Source organism: Phoca vitulina, unplaced genomic scaffold, assembly GCF_004348235.1.
Source record: "Phoca vitulina isolate PV1807 unplaced genomic scaffold, GSC_HSeal_1.0 scaffold2, whole genome shotgun sequence".
Lineage (NCBI taxonomy): Eukaryota > Metazoa > Chordata > Mammalia > Carnivora > Phocidae > Phoca > Phoca vitulina.
Genome location: NW_022589705.1, coordinates 58,945,910 through 58,961,352, shown reverse-complemented (window position 1 = coordinate 58,961,352; position 15,443 = coordinate 58,945,910). Strand labels below are relative to the sequence as shown.

The 15,443-nt window shown below is 58.5% G+C and overlaps 1 protein-coding gene across 1 annotated transcript in view; it reads right to left on the bottom strand.

The window, feature by feature from the left end:
* Positions 1–1,657: 1,657 nt before the first annotated feature.
* GLIS1 (GLIS family zinc finger 1) overlaps positions 1,658–15,443 on the bottom strand; it is an 86,916-nt gene continuing 73,130 nt past the window's right edge. The window contains exons 5-9 of the mRNA XM_032428629.1: positions 14,569–14,701; positions 9,960–10,116; positions 5,036–5,214; positions 4,250–4,417; positions 1,658–1,815 (exon numbers count right to left, since the gene is read on the bottom strand). Coding sequence (XP_032284520.1) covers positions 1,658–1,815; positions 4,250–4,417; positions 5,036–5,214; positions 9,960–10,116; positions 14,569–14,701 — 795 coding nt within the window. The remainder of the gene's footprint in view (positions 1,816–4,249; positions 4,418–5,035; positions 5,215–9,959; positions 10,117–14,568; positions 14,702–15,443) is intronic.

The window sequence follows — 15,443 nt, the reverse complement described above, 5'->3', positions numbered from 1 at the left end:
TGTGGGGGGGCCCACGTGGCTGGAGCTGGGCTCTTGAGTGAGGACAGAGCCCGCCCAGGGACCCTTGCTCTCCTCCTCCCTTCCCATGCGGGGCTCCTCACTGGCTGGAGCCAGCTGGGAGCCAGAGGGAAGGGAACCCAGGCACAGTCCCGACAGGTCGGCCCTGGACACAGAGCAGCATGCATGGCCTCCCTAGGTTGCAGGGAGAGACCGGGCACGTACACGGGTGGCAGCCTTAGTTCTGTTACCCCTTGGCTGGGTGGCTTCTCTGAACCCCGAACCTCTCTATAAAGAAGGGATTGGGGGGTGCCTGGGTGGTGTAGTTGGTTAAGCGTCGACTCTTGGTTTTGGCTCAGGTCGTGATCTTGGGGTTGTGGGATCAAGTCCTGAGTCAGGCTCCACGCACGGCGCGGAGTCTAAGACTCTCTCTGCCCCTCCCCAACCCTGTGCTCTCTAAAATAAATAAACCATTAAAAAAAAAGAAGAAGGGATTGACTAGATCTTTCCATCTTGCTTTGCCTCCCTGCCCCAGCCATGTGGGACAAAGAGGCGTTCCTTTGAGCTGGGTTTGAATCGTGACTGCTCTGCCTCACCTAAAGGGGGACCAGAGGCTCGACACAGAGCCGCCCGAGGAGAGCCCGGCACACAGTAGGTCTGCAGTACACGTGACTTCCCTTATTGCATTTCACTTCGGCAATGCTGAAGTAGGAATCTTCCTGGAGGACGTTTTTTTTTTTTAACCAAGTGACCTTCAGGGTGATGTGGTGAGATGCAGGACACTGTCCAGGCCATCTGCCCAGGCCTGGATGATGGGGAGGGAGCCAGGCAGGGGAGGACAGCAACCCTGATGGAGCCTTGGTGCCCTTAGAACTGGTTTCCTTCTCCCCTCCCAGACGGCTTGGGGTGGGGTGGGGATCTGTGGCCCAGGGACGCTGTCCGTAGCCTGACCCCCGCCTTCAGGAGGCTGTTTGGGCTCTGTCTCCAAAAGGCCTGCCCTGCCGCCCCACGGCCTTCCCTGTTGACCCGAAGCCAGCGCCAGCCTGGAAGCCTGTTCTTCTACCAGCTGAGAAGTCGGTGCAGAGAGCAACGGTCTAGGCCAGGCGATCTGGCTTCCAGTGTGAGCCCTAGCCTTGGTCGGCTCACCTGCCTTGCGCCGCGGTCTGGGACCAGCAGGCGGTGCGGGCCGTGTGCAGCGGGCCCCCCTCCCCGCGCCTCCCAGCCGCCCGCCCCGGCTCCCTTACACACCCCTCCACCGTGCCGCTGGTCTCGACACCGGCTCGCGGGCAGAACCAGGCCCCCACGTCTCGTTTCCAGTTTTTAATGTTTTTCTTGTAAAAACCCACAATATAAAACTGGAAGGGGAATGGAAAACAAGTTCTGTACATTTTATATACACGAGGTCTGTGATTTCAAAACCATTGGGGAGAGAAAAGGAAAACACAGTCAGGGGAACGTCGCAGGTCACGGATCCTGACGGGCATGTCCGAGCAGCCAGCTCGGGCTCAGGGGATCGTCCCTGGCCAGCGCAGGCCACCCCGAGTCTGTGGGGAGCTGCGGCCTGGTGGCTCAGGCTGGGTGCACGGAGGGCGGGGACGGACGGCTAGCGGGCAAGGTAGTGTCTGCGGTGGGGGGGGGCAGGTGCGGCCGGGGCCTTCCTTCAGGTGTCCGTGTAGATGGACGGGATGTGACTCAGGCAGTGGTCAAAGGGCCCGTTGGGGAAGAAGCTGCAGTCCTCGGGGCCACTGGACACCATGTCTTCGGGTGGTTGTGGTGGCAGCGCCGTGGGGCAGGGGGCTTCGGCCAGGGCCTCGTAGCCTGTGGGTACGGTGGGGAACAGGGTTCGGGCTGGAGAACGCAGGGGCTCTGCCTCATCATCTTTTCCCAGCCCCCTGACCCCATCCTCCTGCCCAGGGTCCCTTCTCATGGTTGTCCCTTCGGCCGGGCCCTGAGCCTCTGCTCTTCCAGACAGGGGAGCCAGTGGGTGGGAGGAGGCGCTCTAGGCCTTGCACTCCCCCCAAGGGGCCCAGGGCAGCTGGACAGACAGACGGCGGCCTTGGGGCAGTCCGTCGTCCAGTGCTGGACTGTAGGGCAGAATGTGAGGAAGGGAGGGGTGGGCTATCACAGTTCTTGCCCTCCGGGGCTGGTCCCCTCCTGGCAGAGGGAACCCAGCCCATCCCCACCCTTTCAGGTTCCTTCACCCAACCAGACACAAGAAACCCAGAGAAGGAGATGAGCACTCACTGGGCTCTTACTGAGGGTTCTTGAAGCCATCTCACTTAAGCTTCTCAACAGTCCTGTGAGGTGGGAGTCATTATCCCATTTTATAGCTGAGAAGGCAGGCTGAGAGGGGCCACACTTGCCCAAGGTCACTTGCTTGTAGGTGAGGGAACTGGGATTTGAACCCAGATCCATCTGGCCCCGAGACACCTGGTTCTTCCACTGGACGTGCTGTCTCTGTGTGGGGTCACTGCTCAAAGGCCTTCAACCTGGAGGGACTTATCCAGTCCCTGCCCTAAGGGCTCTGTCCCTGAGCTGCTGTCACAAATTTCTGTAGCCTAAAATAGGCAGGCCTCAGTCTTTCCATCTGTGCAGTGGGATTAAGCCGAACTACTCCTGAGGCCCCACAGCCCCACCCTGTTAGTTTGGATCAATCCTGCCTGTCTATGCTCAGCTTGGCAGGAGGTGTAGGCAGCTTCGCGGGTCCTGGAATGGGCCCTGAATGCTGGGCTGCCACCCAGATAGCAGGGGAGGAAGGGGGCCAGAAGAATCCACTACACTGGTGTGGGGGCATGGAAGCTGCCTCTTGCCCGTCCGAGTTACTTATTCCTGCCGCTAAACCCAGAAATCCCGCCATGCGCCGGATGGAGCAGGGGGAGGATGAGGTGGGGGAGAGCCAGCAGTGCTGGGAATGGCTGGCCAGTCCTCATCACACACCAACCCGCGTGTGTGCAAACAGGAAACACGCCCCCCGCCCGCACGCACCCTGGGATGGGGTACACGTCTGCCGATGACGCACGGATGTGACCCGCCGCCACCCGCAGACACACAGCACGCTCGAACGCAGTCTGTGCACACAGACAGGAGTCGTGGGATGGGCTCGCGGCAACCAGGGTGCGTGCAGGTGGGAATACGGGGCTGGGGAGCACGCGCGTGTGTACACAGGGCATGAACTTCGGCCCAAGCGTGCTGTCTGCACACGTGTGAGACATGAGCACCTGTGCCCTGCGAGCTCTTTAAACACTCAGGGGGGCTCGCACTGCTCGGAGCCCACTTGTGCGGGCCCTAGGACACACACGGGCACCACACACGTGCGCCCCAAACGTGTGAAGAAAGGACACCTACACAGACGTGAGAGCATGTGTGCGAGCAGGAACCCACGGACCACGTGCAGACAGACCCCCGGGTTTCCACATCTCATCATCTGTGGCCTCGTGGCTGTCCCTATGTCCTTAATCTTCTACCCCCAGCTGCACACCCCCAGAGCCGCCCAAGGGGCCTCTGGCACAGGGTCTCAGGCTCTCCTTTGTCTGGGCCCCCACCCTGCCCCAGGTCTCGTAGCTTCCCCTGGATGCGGGCCTGGAGGCTGACTTGGGGTGGGCTGTGGCTTGAGTTACTCCGGGAGGGTCTGGCCCCAACCCTCTGATGCCCCTGCTCTGATCAGCACCAGCCTTTGCTGGTCTGAGCCCTTCCACGCTGGCCTGTCACTGCCTTTCTCCCCCGTGGCAGGGGCATTACTTGTGGAAGGCCCAGGGCCCTGGAGGGGACACGGATGCAGCACAAGGGACAAGCACAATGTCTAGGCTCCGTCCTTTCCTACTAGTGTGGCCACTCTGGTCTCATTTTATCTGCTGAATAGAGTGTTTGTCTCTTTCCCTGCTGTATCCCCACGGCCTACAACGGTGCCTGGCACGCAGTAGGTGCTCAGTAAATAGTTAAAACGGAACATCAACTAGACTGCAAGCTCTCAAGTCTGATTCTTCTCTGTCTTCAGAAACCTGCCAGAGAGCACACACGTATCAGCCGTGTGACGATGTGGCAGGAACGCTGACATTGGAGGCAGGCGGGATGTCAGTGCCAATTCTGTGGGGTCCTGGGACCTCTGGGAGCCTCAATTTCTCCTTCTGTCAAGTGGCGATCACTCTACCTCTTTGGGCCGTCCCAGGGCTTCAGGACAATGTGCATAAGCACCCAGCACAGGGTTGGGCCGTGGTAGGTGGTCAGGGAAGGGAGCCATACAGGGGGAGCTTACCGGTGGCAGGTAAAGGTGCGCTGAGGCCGTGGTAGCCATTGGGCCGCAGGGGGTTGAAACCGTGGGCTTCCCCGGCCAGGCCGTCCCCACCGGCTGCGGGCTCAGCCGTCCGGTAGCAGTCGCCATAGGGGAAGCAATTCTGGATGGAGTGGAAAGTGCCCTGGTACCCTGCAGAGGGAGGCAACAGGGGCTGCATTAGCAAAGGAAGAGAGCCGGGGGCCAAGAGGGGACCGTCCCTGCTGCGCTGTTCAGCCTCCCACATCGTCCTGTCCGGCCATGCTGGGTGTGAGGGAGAGAAGAGGGTTCCAGGGGGAGAAGGTGCCAGGGGTCCCGGGCCCCTTTCCCAGCTCTCTGCCTGCCACGGGGGGAGGGGAGGTAAGGTAGCCTCATGTGGCGGCACCTGACTTGAGTCATCGGTGGCTGATGCAGTGCTCTGAGGAAAGGGACTGTCGGTCCTCCATCCCCACCTCCGGAGATGCCTGCTCACTCACCTCCCTCCAAGCGGCACGCCGTTCCCACCCCCTGCCAGCACCAATGCTGTTCCCTTCAATGCCTTGTCAATGGGACAAACTCTTCCTCACCCCTCCGGTGGAATTTCCTCCAGGAAGTGCCCCCGACGAGGCGTGTTGGGTCACTTGACTCCTGGCTTCTCCCACGGTGGCCCTCAGTGCCCTCCCTCATTCTGACGACCCACTGTCTCCCCCAGGTCAGTGCCCCGTTCCCCTCGGGCACCCCGAGCAGGAGTCAGTGGGTGTCTATGGAGAGAGGCCCCCGGCCAGAGCCTACCTTGTGGACTGGGCAGAGGTGGGGGTGGAGGGCTCTGGAAAGGCGGGTAGGGTGGCTTGCTGGGGAGTGTGGGGAAGGGCTGGCCCCCCGGAGAATGGCTCTGAGAGGATGGTGGCAGCGGTGGTGGCCCGAGCCCCTTCAGTGGGCTGACCATAGGGGAGAGGAGGCCGGGTCCCAACCTGGAGAGAACAGAGACAGTCATCAGCAGGATAGGCTCTGGGGACCGTGGGGGCCAGAGGCATGGCTGCTGCTGCTTGCTTCCCTCCGGCCACGCTGAGCTCACTACCTGATCTGCTCTTACTTAAGACAGTGCAGTTAGAAGAGGAAGCTTTTACTACAGATTATGTTCAAACTGGAATTAAATTTGAAAGTCCTCTAAGCTTGAGAGTCCAAAGGAATCAGTAAAGAAGAGCTTCTATCTGGTATTTAGGACTGGCAATCGGCAAGGCACACTGGTTATCAGCATCACCTTTGGAGTCGACAGAACCGTGTTTTAAACCCCATCTGCTCTCACTGGCTGTGTGGCTTCGGGCAAGATGCTTAATGTCTCTGAGCCCTGCATTGCTCCCAGGGTTGCTGTGTTCTCCAGCTGGTACACTGGGACTCTTGTGACCTGGGCGAAGTACCAGCCCCCCCCCCCCCCCCCCCCGCCTCCCCACTGGATCGTGCTGCTCTCAGTCTGCGCTTGCGCTCTGGCCACCTGGAGGACAAGCCCAGGAAGAGCTGTGCTGACCCCCGGGCAGCTCCGGAGCAGAGCACTAACAGTCAGCGCCTGCTGAGCCCCGCCTCATCTCAGGCCCGTAAGAGAAGTCCTTGTTTCTGCCTCACAGAGCAAAACACCAAGGTTCAGAGATGTGGCTCGCCAAGTTAGTCCTGGCCACACAGCACTGACCTCACAGGTTAGGATGAGGGTAAAATTAAATAAATCAAAGTGGACAGAGCACCCAATATGATGTCAGATGTATTCTTAGCCACTCCGTGAGTCGTCATCGTTATTATAAAGATGCAGAGAAAGAAAACTAGCAGATAGTTCTGATGTCTAAGTTGGGCTTTCTTCCCCTGCACAGTGTGCTCTCAGAGACCTTCTGTCTCCATCCCTGCACTTGCATACATCCTATGATGGGGGGGCTCACCACCTCCCTTCATACAGAGCCTGAGGTGGGGCAGGCCTGAGACTGTGTCCTGGAAGCTCACAATCTGGAATGAGGCTGCAGCAGCTGAGAGCTGTGCAGTCACCCTGAACGCAGCTGAGCCCATGCGGGTCATCTAACTGGACTGCACGTCACTGCAGCCCAGGTTCCTTCCTCATGCTGCCACAAACGCCTCTGGGGTCTGCTCACAGGAACAAACCTGGCCCTGGGGTCAGATGGACTTGGGGGCTCTGGGGACCAGGCTGAAGGCTCATTGCTTGTAAAGCCCTATGTGCATTGCAGAAAGAGGCAGGGGGAACTCAGAGTGTCTACTCTCTTATTTGCCTTTGTGGGTCTGGTGGACCATCCACATTAAAATACACTACAAATTCAATGTCACAGCTAAAGTGATCTTTTCAGGCCAGGAATACTACCCTTGCCTACCCTCCAAAACATGATGCGTTAAGGGGACAGATCAGTGCCTTTCTCTGAGGGAAGCAAGACTATCCTGGAACAGAGGAAGATTTGGGGAGAGGCCAGTGGGCCCTACGTCTGTAGCTCTGCTGGGTCCCCCCATCTGCTCCCTCCAACCTGGACACCCTCTGCTGCACTGCCATCATTCAATGTCTGGAACCCCACCACTGTGAGTGCGCTGCAAGCAGACACGGGGGGTCTCTGTGCTGGGCCCCTGGCCCCAGCCCAACATCTCGCACCCGCAGCCTCAAGTTAGTGAACTGAATCCTCATCAAGGCTCCACGACTTCTCGTTATCATCCTCAGGACTACTTTTAGGCTTCTCTCACAGGGCCGTCAAATTGGGGGGGGTGTGTGGCTGTGCATAAGCCATGTGTCCTCACAGCCACCTCTCTGGCAGAGCTGGGCTGTGGTGGCCAGAAGGGTGGCTCCTCCTCCTTCAGGCCCGCCCCACGCCGGCACCCACGCCGCTCTTCCCCGACTTCCGGTCGGTGCCCTCCCCTGGGAGCTCCTGCAGGAGGGCCAGGCCTCCCCTCTCGGGGGCTCCGTGCTCAGCCCTGCGCTTGGCACACAGCAAACAGCTGATAAATACTAACACACGGGTTTCTGAAACGCTCAGCTACAAAACCCAGAGATTAACTCTGCAGAATTAAGGAGAACCAGATCTGAAGGGGGGGAAAAAAAACATGCATTCTCAAAGTTTGTTTTTCCTGTCTCAAACCTGCCATAAATTCACATTTGCCACCTTCACAGCCAGTGAAATTAAACAGAACACGACTCTCTCCGCAGCAGACATGAAGGCTGAGGTTACGCTGCTCTACCTGAACTCTTTAAAAGGAAAAAAGAGCATCTGGAGCTCCTCTTCTGAGTCATGCAAATGATTCCTAAATCAAATATTTTTGCTTCAATTGGAACCTATAAAAATTAATATAAAACCTCACTGGCTTGGCACACTGAGGGCTTCATACCTCGTATGGGGCTAGGGAAAAAAACCGCCCTTTCAGCGTCTTCCCTGAGCCAGGGTAAATAAATTTGGTCATGAAGTCGGGCCCTCTTAGCATATTTTTGAGTGAATCAGATAATTCTGTCAAGCTATTTAAACGTCCCAGCAAACCACCGGGGAGCCGCGAGCGGCCTTCCCTGTTGACTTTGGCAGGAAGGGGAGGCTGAAGGCCTTCCCCCCCTGCCTTGCCTCTCTTCTGAGGGGCTGAAAAAAAAAAAAACCCATTCAGGCTGGGCCTGGGACTGATGTCAGGCTTGAGGGCTCTCCTCTCCCGCAGCCCAGCCGACGGAGCCCGGGCGCCTGGCCGGTTGGGAGGACTTGAGCCCTCGCTCCCACAGACACGGGCGGTTGGACGGCGGGCTGGGCCGTCCTGGGCTTGTCAGCACTCTGCCTCTCGCTGCAGGAATTCCTGACGGGCACTTACGCAGGAGGCAGGCAGGTGATGAATGAGGTGGAGCAGAGTGCACAGGCCTGAGCGGGGAAAGGCCTCGGTGGTTTATTTTAGTTTGGTTGGAGATATTTTGGGGCTGGCTGGTGGGTGAGCAGGTGGCTTGAGCCGGTGGGTGGGTGGATGGGGTCCAGGGGCTCGATGTCCGTGGAACCTGCACCAGATGACACGTACAGTGCCAGGCACGTGCATGTCAGGCATGGCTGACCCTCACCACCTTCCTAGACGAGGATATCTTAATACCCATTTTACAGAGGAGGAAACTGAGGCTCACGGAGGCCTGGTTCTCTGGGTCCCCTTTTGCACCCCATCAGGCTGCCTCTTCGTGGCTCTCCACCCACTCACCACAGTCTTCCCCTTCTCCATGAACAGCACTTCTGCCTCCCCGGGGGCTCATCCCGGGTGGCTCCTCCTCTCCCCGCCCAGCCAGCGTTTCCTCGAGGCCCACTGATTCTCTGTCACTAATGCCTCCCTGTGGTTCTCCTCCCCACCCATCAGCCCTGGCTCAGGCCACCACCCACACACATTCGATGCTGCCCCTAGCAACCAGCCCCACGCTGTGAGCCACGCCGTCCTCCCCAAACCGACCACATCACCGCTTGGCACCCTTCGGATATAGTCCCGCCACAGGCCGGGTGATCTGGCCCCGGCGACCTCCCTCCTGAGCTTGTCACCTCAAAGGAAGGTGCATGTTCCCCAGAACACGCCAAGCTCTCACCACGCCTACTCACTGCTCCTATTCCTCCACTCAGTTAACTGCTACTTAACTGTGGAGGCCCGGCCTAGCATCACCTCCAGGAAGCCTTCCCTGCATTGTCCCCCACCACGCTGGGTTCTCCTCTGGGCGCCCACAGCCCCTTCTGCTTCTTCCCTCAGAGCCCTTGTCCTGCAACGTCAATCCCTGCAGGTCTATGTCCCCTCCTCATGGTTAGCTTCTCCAGGGCTGGGGTCATCGGTGGCTCCAGCACGGGGTCCAGGGCCGGCCCACACCAAGGGCTCAATAACTGGACGCTGAATGAACGGATGAGTGAGTGGCAGGAGCCTGGTTAGGAGCCCTGGACAACAGATTTGGTGATGAAGCCAGGCTGGCCCCAGGCACAGGCAGGCCGATGCCAAGGCTAAGGCTGTGGCCTTGGGGAGGAAGGGCAGAGGAGGTGGAAGGTACTGAGGCCAGGCCTTGGGGGACAAGTTTGATCAAGTCCTGCTAGCGAGAAGTGAAAGTGGCGGGGAGGGCAGACGGTGGGGCTATGTGACCACCCTCTGCCCATTTGCAAGGAAAACAGACTTTGGCAGCACCAGGGGCCAGCAATTAGCACATTTACCATTTCCAGCCAATTAAGTGGCCACAATGGGAACCACATTGAATACAGGAAGAGACCACTCCTGCTTGCAGTGATCCTGCACGAGGGGCCCCCGGACAGTCCCCGAAGGCAGGGCAGTGACCACAGCTGCCGCGGCCAGAAGTGGGGGTGAGGGCCAGATGAGCACCCCTGGAGTGGGCAGTGGGCAGTCTGCTCACCAAACACACAGTGTGAGCCAAAGAGAAGCCAGAGCGAGGCCCCCGAGGGCGCCTGGCATGGCAGTCCGGGGTGCGGGACGGGGCACAGCGCCTTCCTCGGCCGCCCTCACGGGGGAGGAGGACACGAGGCGAGGCGTCAGCAAGTCCAGGTGCCAACACCCTCTACCTGGTGTGTGGCTGCGAGGTGCCAACGAAACTGTGCACGGGAGGTGTTCGGTACGGGGTACGGTACACAGCAAGCGCTGCATAAATGCCCACTGTCTGCATTATCAGTAACAACCGCGAATTGCGCAGGACGCCTGCCCTCACCTGCCTGCTCGCTGTCCCGGAGGACCAGCCTGCTGTACGTACCCGTCCCTGGTGCTCTCAGCCGTGGGCAGAGGGGACAGATGGTGGTGGGAACTGGTGCTGGCGTCCAGGGGGTGGTGCCTGGAAGGGACCTCGTGCATGGGGGGCAGGATGCCCGATGCGAGCCCGTTATGGGGGGTGATGGAGCCAGGATACACGCCTGCAGGGAAGCAAACAAATACCACTGGGCTTGGGCCACGCCCTAGAGGTGGTTGTGAACAACCCAGGAGCTGTGTGCCTACTGGCAGAAAGACACACACATGGAGGAAAACCAGTGGGGTCGTATTAACAGGAGGTCAGGGCCCAAACGAGGGGAGGATGGCCCCGCTCCGCTGCTCATGCCCTGGCTGCAGGGCTGTGGGGGCTGAGGCTATCCTGAAAGCAGAGGTGGACTGACAAGGGCCTGTCAGAGGCATCAGCTGGTCAGGCCGGGTGTGTGTGTGTGTGTGTGTGTGTGTGTGCGCGCGCATTTTTTTAGGGTGGGGGGTTGTATGGAGCACGCTGCCTCAAGTCTCATGCCGAGTCTCATGCTGCCTCAAGCTGTTCCGAGTAGCCCCAGAAGCAGACAGGGATCCTGGAATGGAGAGCAGCTTGAGAGAGGCTCAGGGCTTAGCCGTACTTCTCACACGCAGAGCTGCTGTAGGGTAATGGGCTGCCTTTGGTGGAAATGAACTACCCGCCCCCAGAGACGTGCAAGCACAGCCTGGATGTCCACTGTGAGGGGTCCCAAAGACAGGATGATTGTGCTAGCTGGATGGCAGGCTGGCCCAGAAGACCTATGAGAAGGGATGCCACAGACAGTTGTATAGGCTATATATGACACAAGGGTCCCGACGGAGGAGTGGAGGCAGCCATACTCTCATCTACGATTCTAAACCTCTAGAAGACGCCTGCAGGGTGATACCACCTTCGATCACTTTTACTCCCAAGGGTCTGACCCTTGTTAAGAAGACAGGTGGGGGATGAATCAAATGGGGGACATTAGGTCATAGTCAGATGTTGATCCAGGGGCCTAATTGAGGGTCTGGGAGCAGCTACTGAGGCCAGTGCTTCCCAATGCCTTCACCAAGGAACCCCAATTAGAGGGGAGAATGGACCCCAACTCTGGGACTAGAGCCTGAGAGGGACACAGCAGGGGTGGCAAGTTTTTCTCCATTTTATCTGAAAAAAATGGGGCCAATTTTGTTCCCCTTTTAAAATCTGGCCACATTTATTTGAATTTTAATAGAAATTGCCATAATTTTCTTGGAAATTAAGTCATCCAGTTGACGGCCCGGGACGACTCTGCAGACCTGGGGACCACAGCCAGCCGTGGACAGAGGGGACAGATGGTGGTGGGAACTGGGTCAGCTGCTACAGTTTGCACAGCACCCCGGTCATTGTGGGTTCAGACCCAATGCTCTTTACCATGAGGACCACCTGAGCACACAGCACACTCTTTTCATGGATGGAGTCAAGAAGGAACTTTGACATTCTCCGGTGGCTGGGGTTCCAAGGCTAGCCCATCCCAGGTTGCCCCCTTTCGTCCAGGCCTGCAATTCAGGAGGCTACTACCAGGAACTGAGTAGGGCCAGGGCAGGGATGGCAAGTTCCAAGCCTCAACTGCAGTGAATCAAGCCTCCCAAGTGATACCAAAAGAAAGTCCATTTAAAGCCAGGCCCAGGAACTGACCTGGAGCTCCAGCTCAGGCTATGTCCAAAATCGTCCATGTAGGGGCCTATGGCCCAGGCTTCACTGTGGGCTGGCTGTGAGACCCCGGGGCTCTGAATGGGCTCTTGGGGGCCCTCTGCCTCTCAGCTCCAGTCCTTTCCCTTCCCATCTTGGGAACCTCTGCTCCCACGGGCAGCCCCAACCATCCATCCACCACGTCCCTCACCACCATCCCTCCCCAGCTTGGTCAGGAAGGCACCGGAGGGGACTTCTGGGGATAGAGCCTGGCTCAGTGCTGCTCATGCTTTGCTCCACTCACCACTCTCCTGAGCACCTCTTCACCTGCCATCTTGAACCAATTTGGGGGCCTGACAGCTAGGAAGGCCTAGAATCCTGATAAATTCTGCTCTCTCTCCCTCAGCCTTGCTGACCTCGTGCTTCTATATCCCCACTGCCCATCATATTACCCTGGGTCTGCTAAAGGAGCCTGCCAGCTAAGCTCCTGAGGGTTTCCTGTGAAGAGAGCTGGGCCTTCCTGATGAGAGACAAGCTCTTGGGACTTTCCTATTGTTAGACAACAAAAATCTGATGTCACCCTGGCGAGCTCCTCTCTCTCCTCACCCCTCTGTTCTGGACTCCTCTGTCCTAACACTCCTTGAATCTGCCCCGTTTTCCCCTGCCTTTGCCCACCTTCCCTTGTCCAGCCCCGTGCAGACAGACGCAGGGTGGGCTAGGCGTGCTGAGCATGTGGACAGACAGCGATGGCAATGAGGATGTCACTGTGTCATGAGGGGTGGCGGGGGGGGACGCCGTGGAGCCTGCTGGCCTCTCCCCAGAATGCACATTGGAGGCTATAAATCAGCGTCATGAATCATCAGCCACGAGTGCTTGACTTCTGGCCCTAACATCTGTTCCTAACTGCGCCTCAGGCATTTGCCGTGTGGCCAGCTGACGCGCAGAGAGGTCCAGAACTTCTGGGTCTGCCTGGCTGGTCCTGGTCTCCCCGCGGTGCTGGAAGCAGCCTGAGGACAGGGACCAGCACGGGGCCAGGTACACAGCAGGTGCCAGGATGCTGAGGTGCAGCACCAAGGGCAGGGAGGCGGCGGACTATGGGGTTAAGGGCACGGCCTGTGCCCACACAGCCCAGGTTCAAGTCTGGCCTCTGCCATTTACTGGCTGTGGAGCCTCAGCAAAACGGTGCTTAACCTCTCGAGGACTCCGTTTCCTCATCTGGAAAAGGAAGAGCATAGTGGCGTGTACTTTCTGAGGCTGCCGTGAGGATTCTGTTGACACGTACACGTACAGTCCCCAGAACGGCTCAGGGCACACATTCGGTAACAGCTGGCCGTGCGTTACTACGAGAGGAGTGAGTCAACACTCTTCTCATTCACTGCGAGCAACAACAACAATAAGGATAAAATTATCTGCCACGCTGGGTTTATAGAAGCGATCACGTCGCAATCACATCTGTTGTCACAGCAGGTCTGGGGGAGAAACCGAGGTTTGAGGCAGGGAAGACACCACTCGCTCGCTGTCAGAGCAGGCCTGGACAGGCGTGGTGTTACCCTAACGCCCCTCCCACCCCTGAGGCTGCCTCAGTGACTCGGCTTCTCATCCGCAGCATGGGCTCATGGGGACTGAATGAGAGGGTGTTCGTTTAGTGACCAGCCCATTCAGGTGCTCAAGAGATGGCTATTGTGCGCCTGGCCCTTCTCCCTGGGATAGGCCCTGGCCTCGTGTCTGCGAGAACAGACTTCCAGCCTGGATCTGCTGCTGACTTCTCCACATGACCTTGGGTCAGTCCTCCTCCTGCCCAATTCTGAGTCCTCCCAGGGTAAAAATGATGGGGCTGCAGGGCCCTCTGCCCCAGGGCAGCCGCTGCTAATCAGTCACAGGCCTCTTCCCTGCTGGGCCTTGGAATCCTCAACACAGCCCTTGTCCCTAGGGTCTCTTCTTGCCTGCTATTTTAGCAACTCTGACCTGGTGAGAAGCAGCCCATGAAGAGGGTGTGATGCCTGCTCCATAGACCCATCCTCCTGGGGCGTCCTTGCCCTGGTGGACCTTTGTGAGCACAGATCCCTGTGAAGGGCGTCCCAGAGAAAGCATAAACGCCTTCCCTTCCTGAGGCTGTTTGGTAAGGGCTTTGACATAGTTTTAAATCTGCTGCTACTTCAACACTGAGGGGAAAGCATTAAAAATTAGAAAACAAAAAAATGTTTAAAATAGTTAAGAGTAATTCAAGAAATCCCAGAGGGTGGGAAGAGCTTTCTGCTCTAGTACTGCGGTTTCTTTGGGGGGAGTGGAGGGCAGAGCACCAGTCTTGTCAGCGGGAATCCCCCCTCAGGCCACACCGCCAGCCACTCAGCGAGGGCTTCCTGCTGGGGCCCGAGACCCGCGCAGCTGCCAGGGAGGACAGGCAGGCTACCTCAGTCGGACCAGAGGCTCTGCGTGTCCGGCTGGACGGGCCTGCAGCATCCCAGGGGCCGAGGGGCTCCATGTCTGGGCCGCAGAGTTTAAGAAGCTGGAAGGATTATGACCAAGTGGCCCACCCTCTCCGAGCCTCGGTTTTCTCCTCTGAAGCTGGTTCTTGTGGTTTGGAGCCCTGGTGGGGCACACGCGACTCCAGCTTGAGGCCTGGGCCTGAACCCTGATGTGGGGCCTGAAGGAAGTGCAGGAGCCGCCACAGTAAAGGGTCGGGGTGAGGAGGCCGGCAAGGCGTATACAGTGGCTTGGAGATGAGAGGGAGCACGAGATGTTCAGGGAACTGGGTTTGATGTGCCAAGGTTGGGGTGCGCCTGGCCCCGTGAGGCCTCGAAGGCCTCCTGTGGGCAATGGAGCCACAGAAGAGGGTGAAGGAATGTATGCCAGAGGAGTGGGTGCCCATGTGGCCCCTGGGAGCCCACAGAGCATCGCCGTCTTCCTGCAGGGCCGTGCCCCTGGCCCTGCCTCCCTGCACGCATACCTGGGAGAAGCTCCTGGCCCAGGGTGCGGCCCCCCTTCCTGTCGCTGGCGGCCAGCTGTGTGGACCCATGGAGCTGCTGCAGGGCCAAACACTCGGTCAGGACGTCGGCCTCGGGCTCAGGGCCTGCGTGCAGCTGAGGAGCAAGCAGAGGGAGAGAGGGTGTCTGTGCGAGACCACCTGCCCGCCGGCAACCCTCGGTTTAGGGGACAGGGCAGGAAGGATGGTGGCTCCAGAGTAAGACCCTTCACCTCACTGCACCTCAGCTTCCCCATCTGTAAAATGGAGCTAGTTGTATACACTGGGTTAGTTCAGGGCTGAGAGGCCGACGCTAACATAAGAGTGAACAGGCAAAGATTTTAACAGGGGAAGTGTGTGCATGAGAGAAAACCAGAGCTGGGCAGGCTGGGAGAGCCGTGGGCTGAGTTACAAGTCTGACCCAGAGTGAAGGAGGGAGGGAAGGAAGTTGGTGGAAGCATCCTAGACTAGGAGTCCTCAGGGAGCTGTGCTGTGTTGGAAGTCAGGGGGTCCCGTGTCTCCTGGGCAGGGGTCTTGCCTCAGTGTCCCCGCAGGGCCTGCCACACTCAGTTCTTGGCTGGAGTAGCCTACAGGAGGCGCAGGGGCCAGATGGGCGGCCAAGTACAGCAACTGGGGCCTCCCCCAAGCAGCCACTGTGTGGCCCATTCTCGTGGCTGCCACAGTGAACTCATGTGGGTAAAGTAACATACAGTGGGTACACAGGAAGTGTCTTTCCTTCCTCCCCTCTTTCCCCCACTCCTTCTTTCTTCCTGACACAGGCATAGTGGAAACAGTCTAGGGCTAGAGACAGAAGACCTGGGTTCAAATTCCAACCCATCTCTTCTCACTCCCTGTGTGAC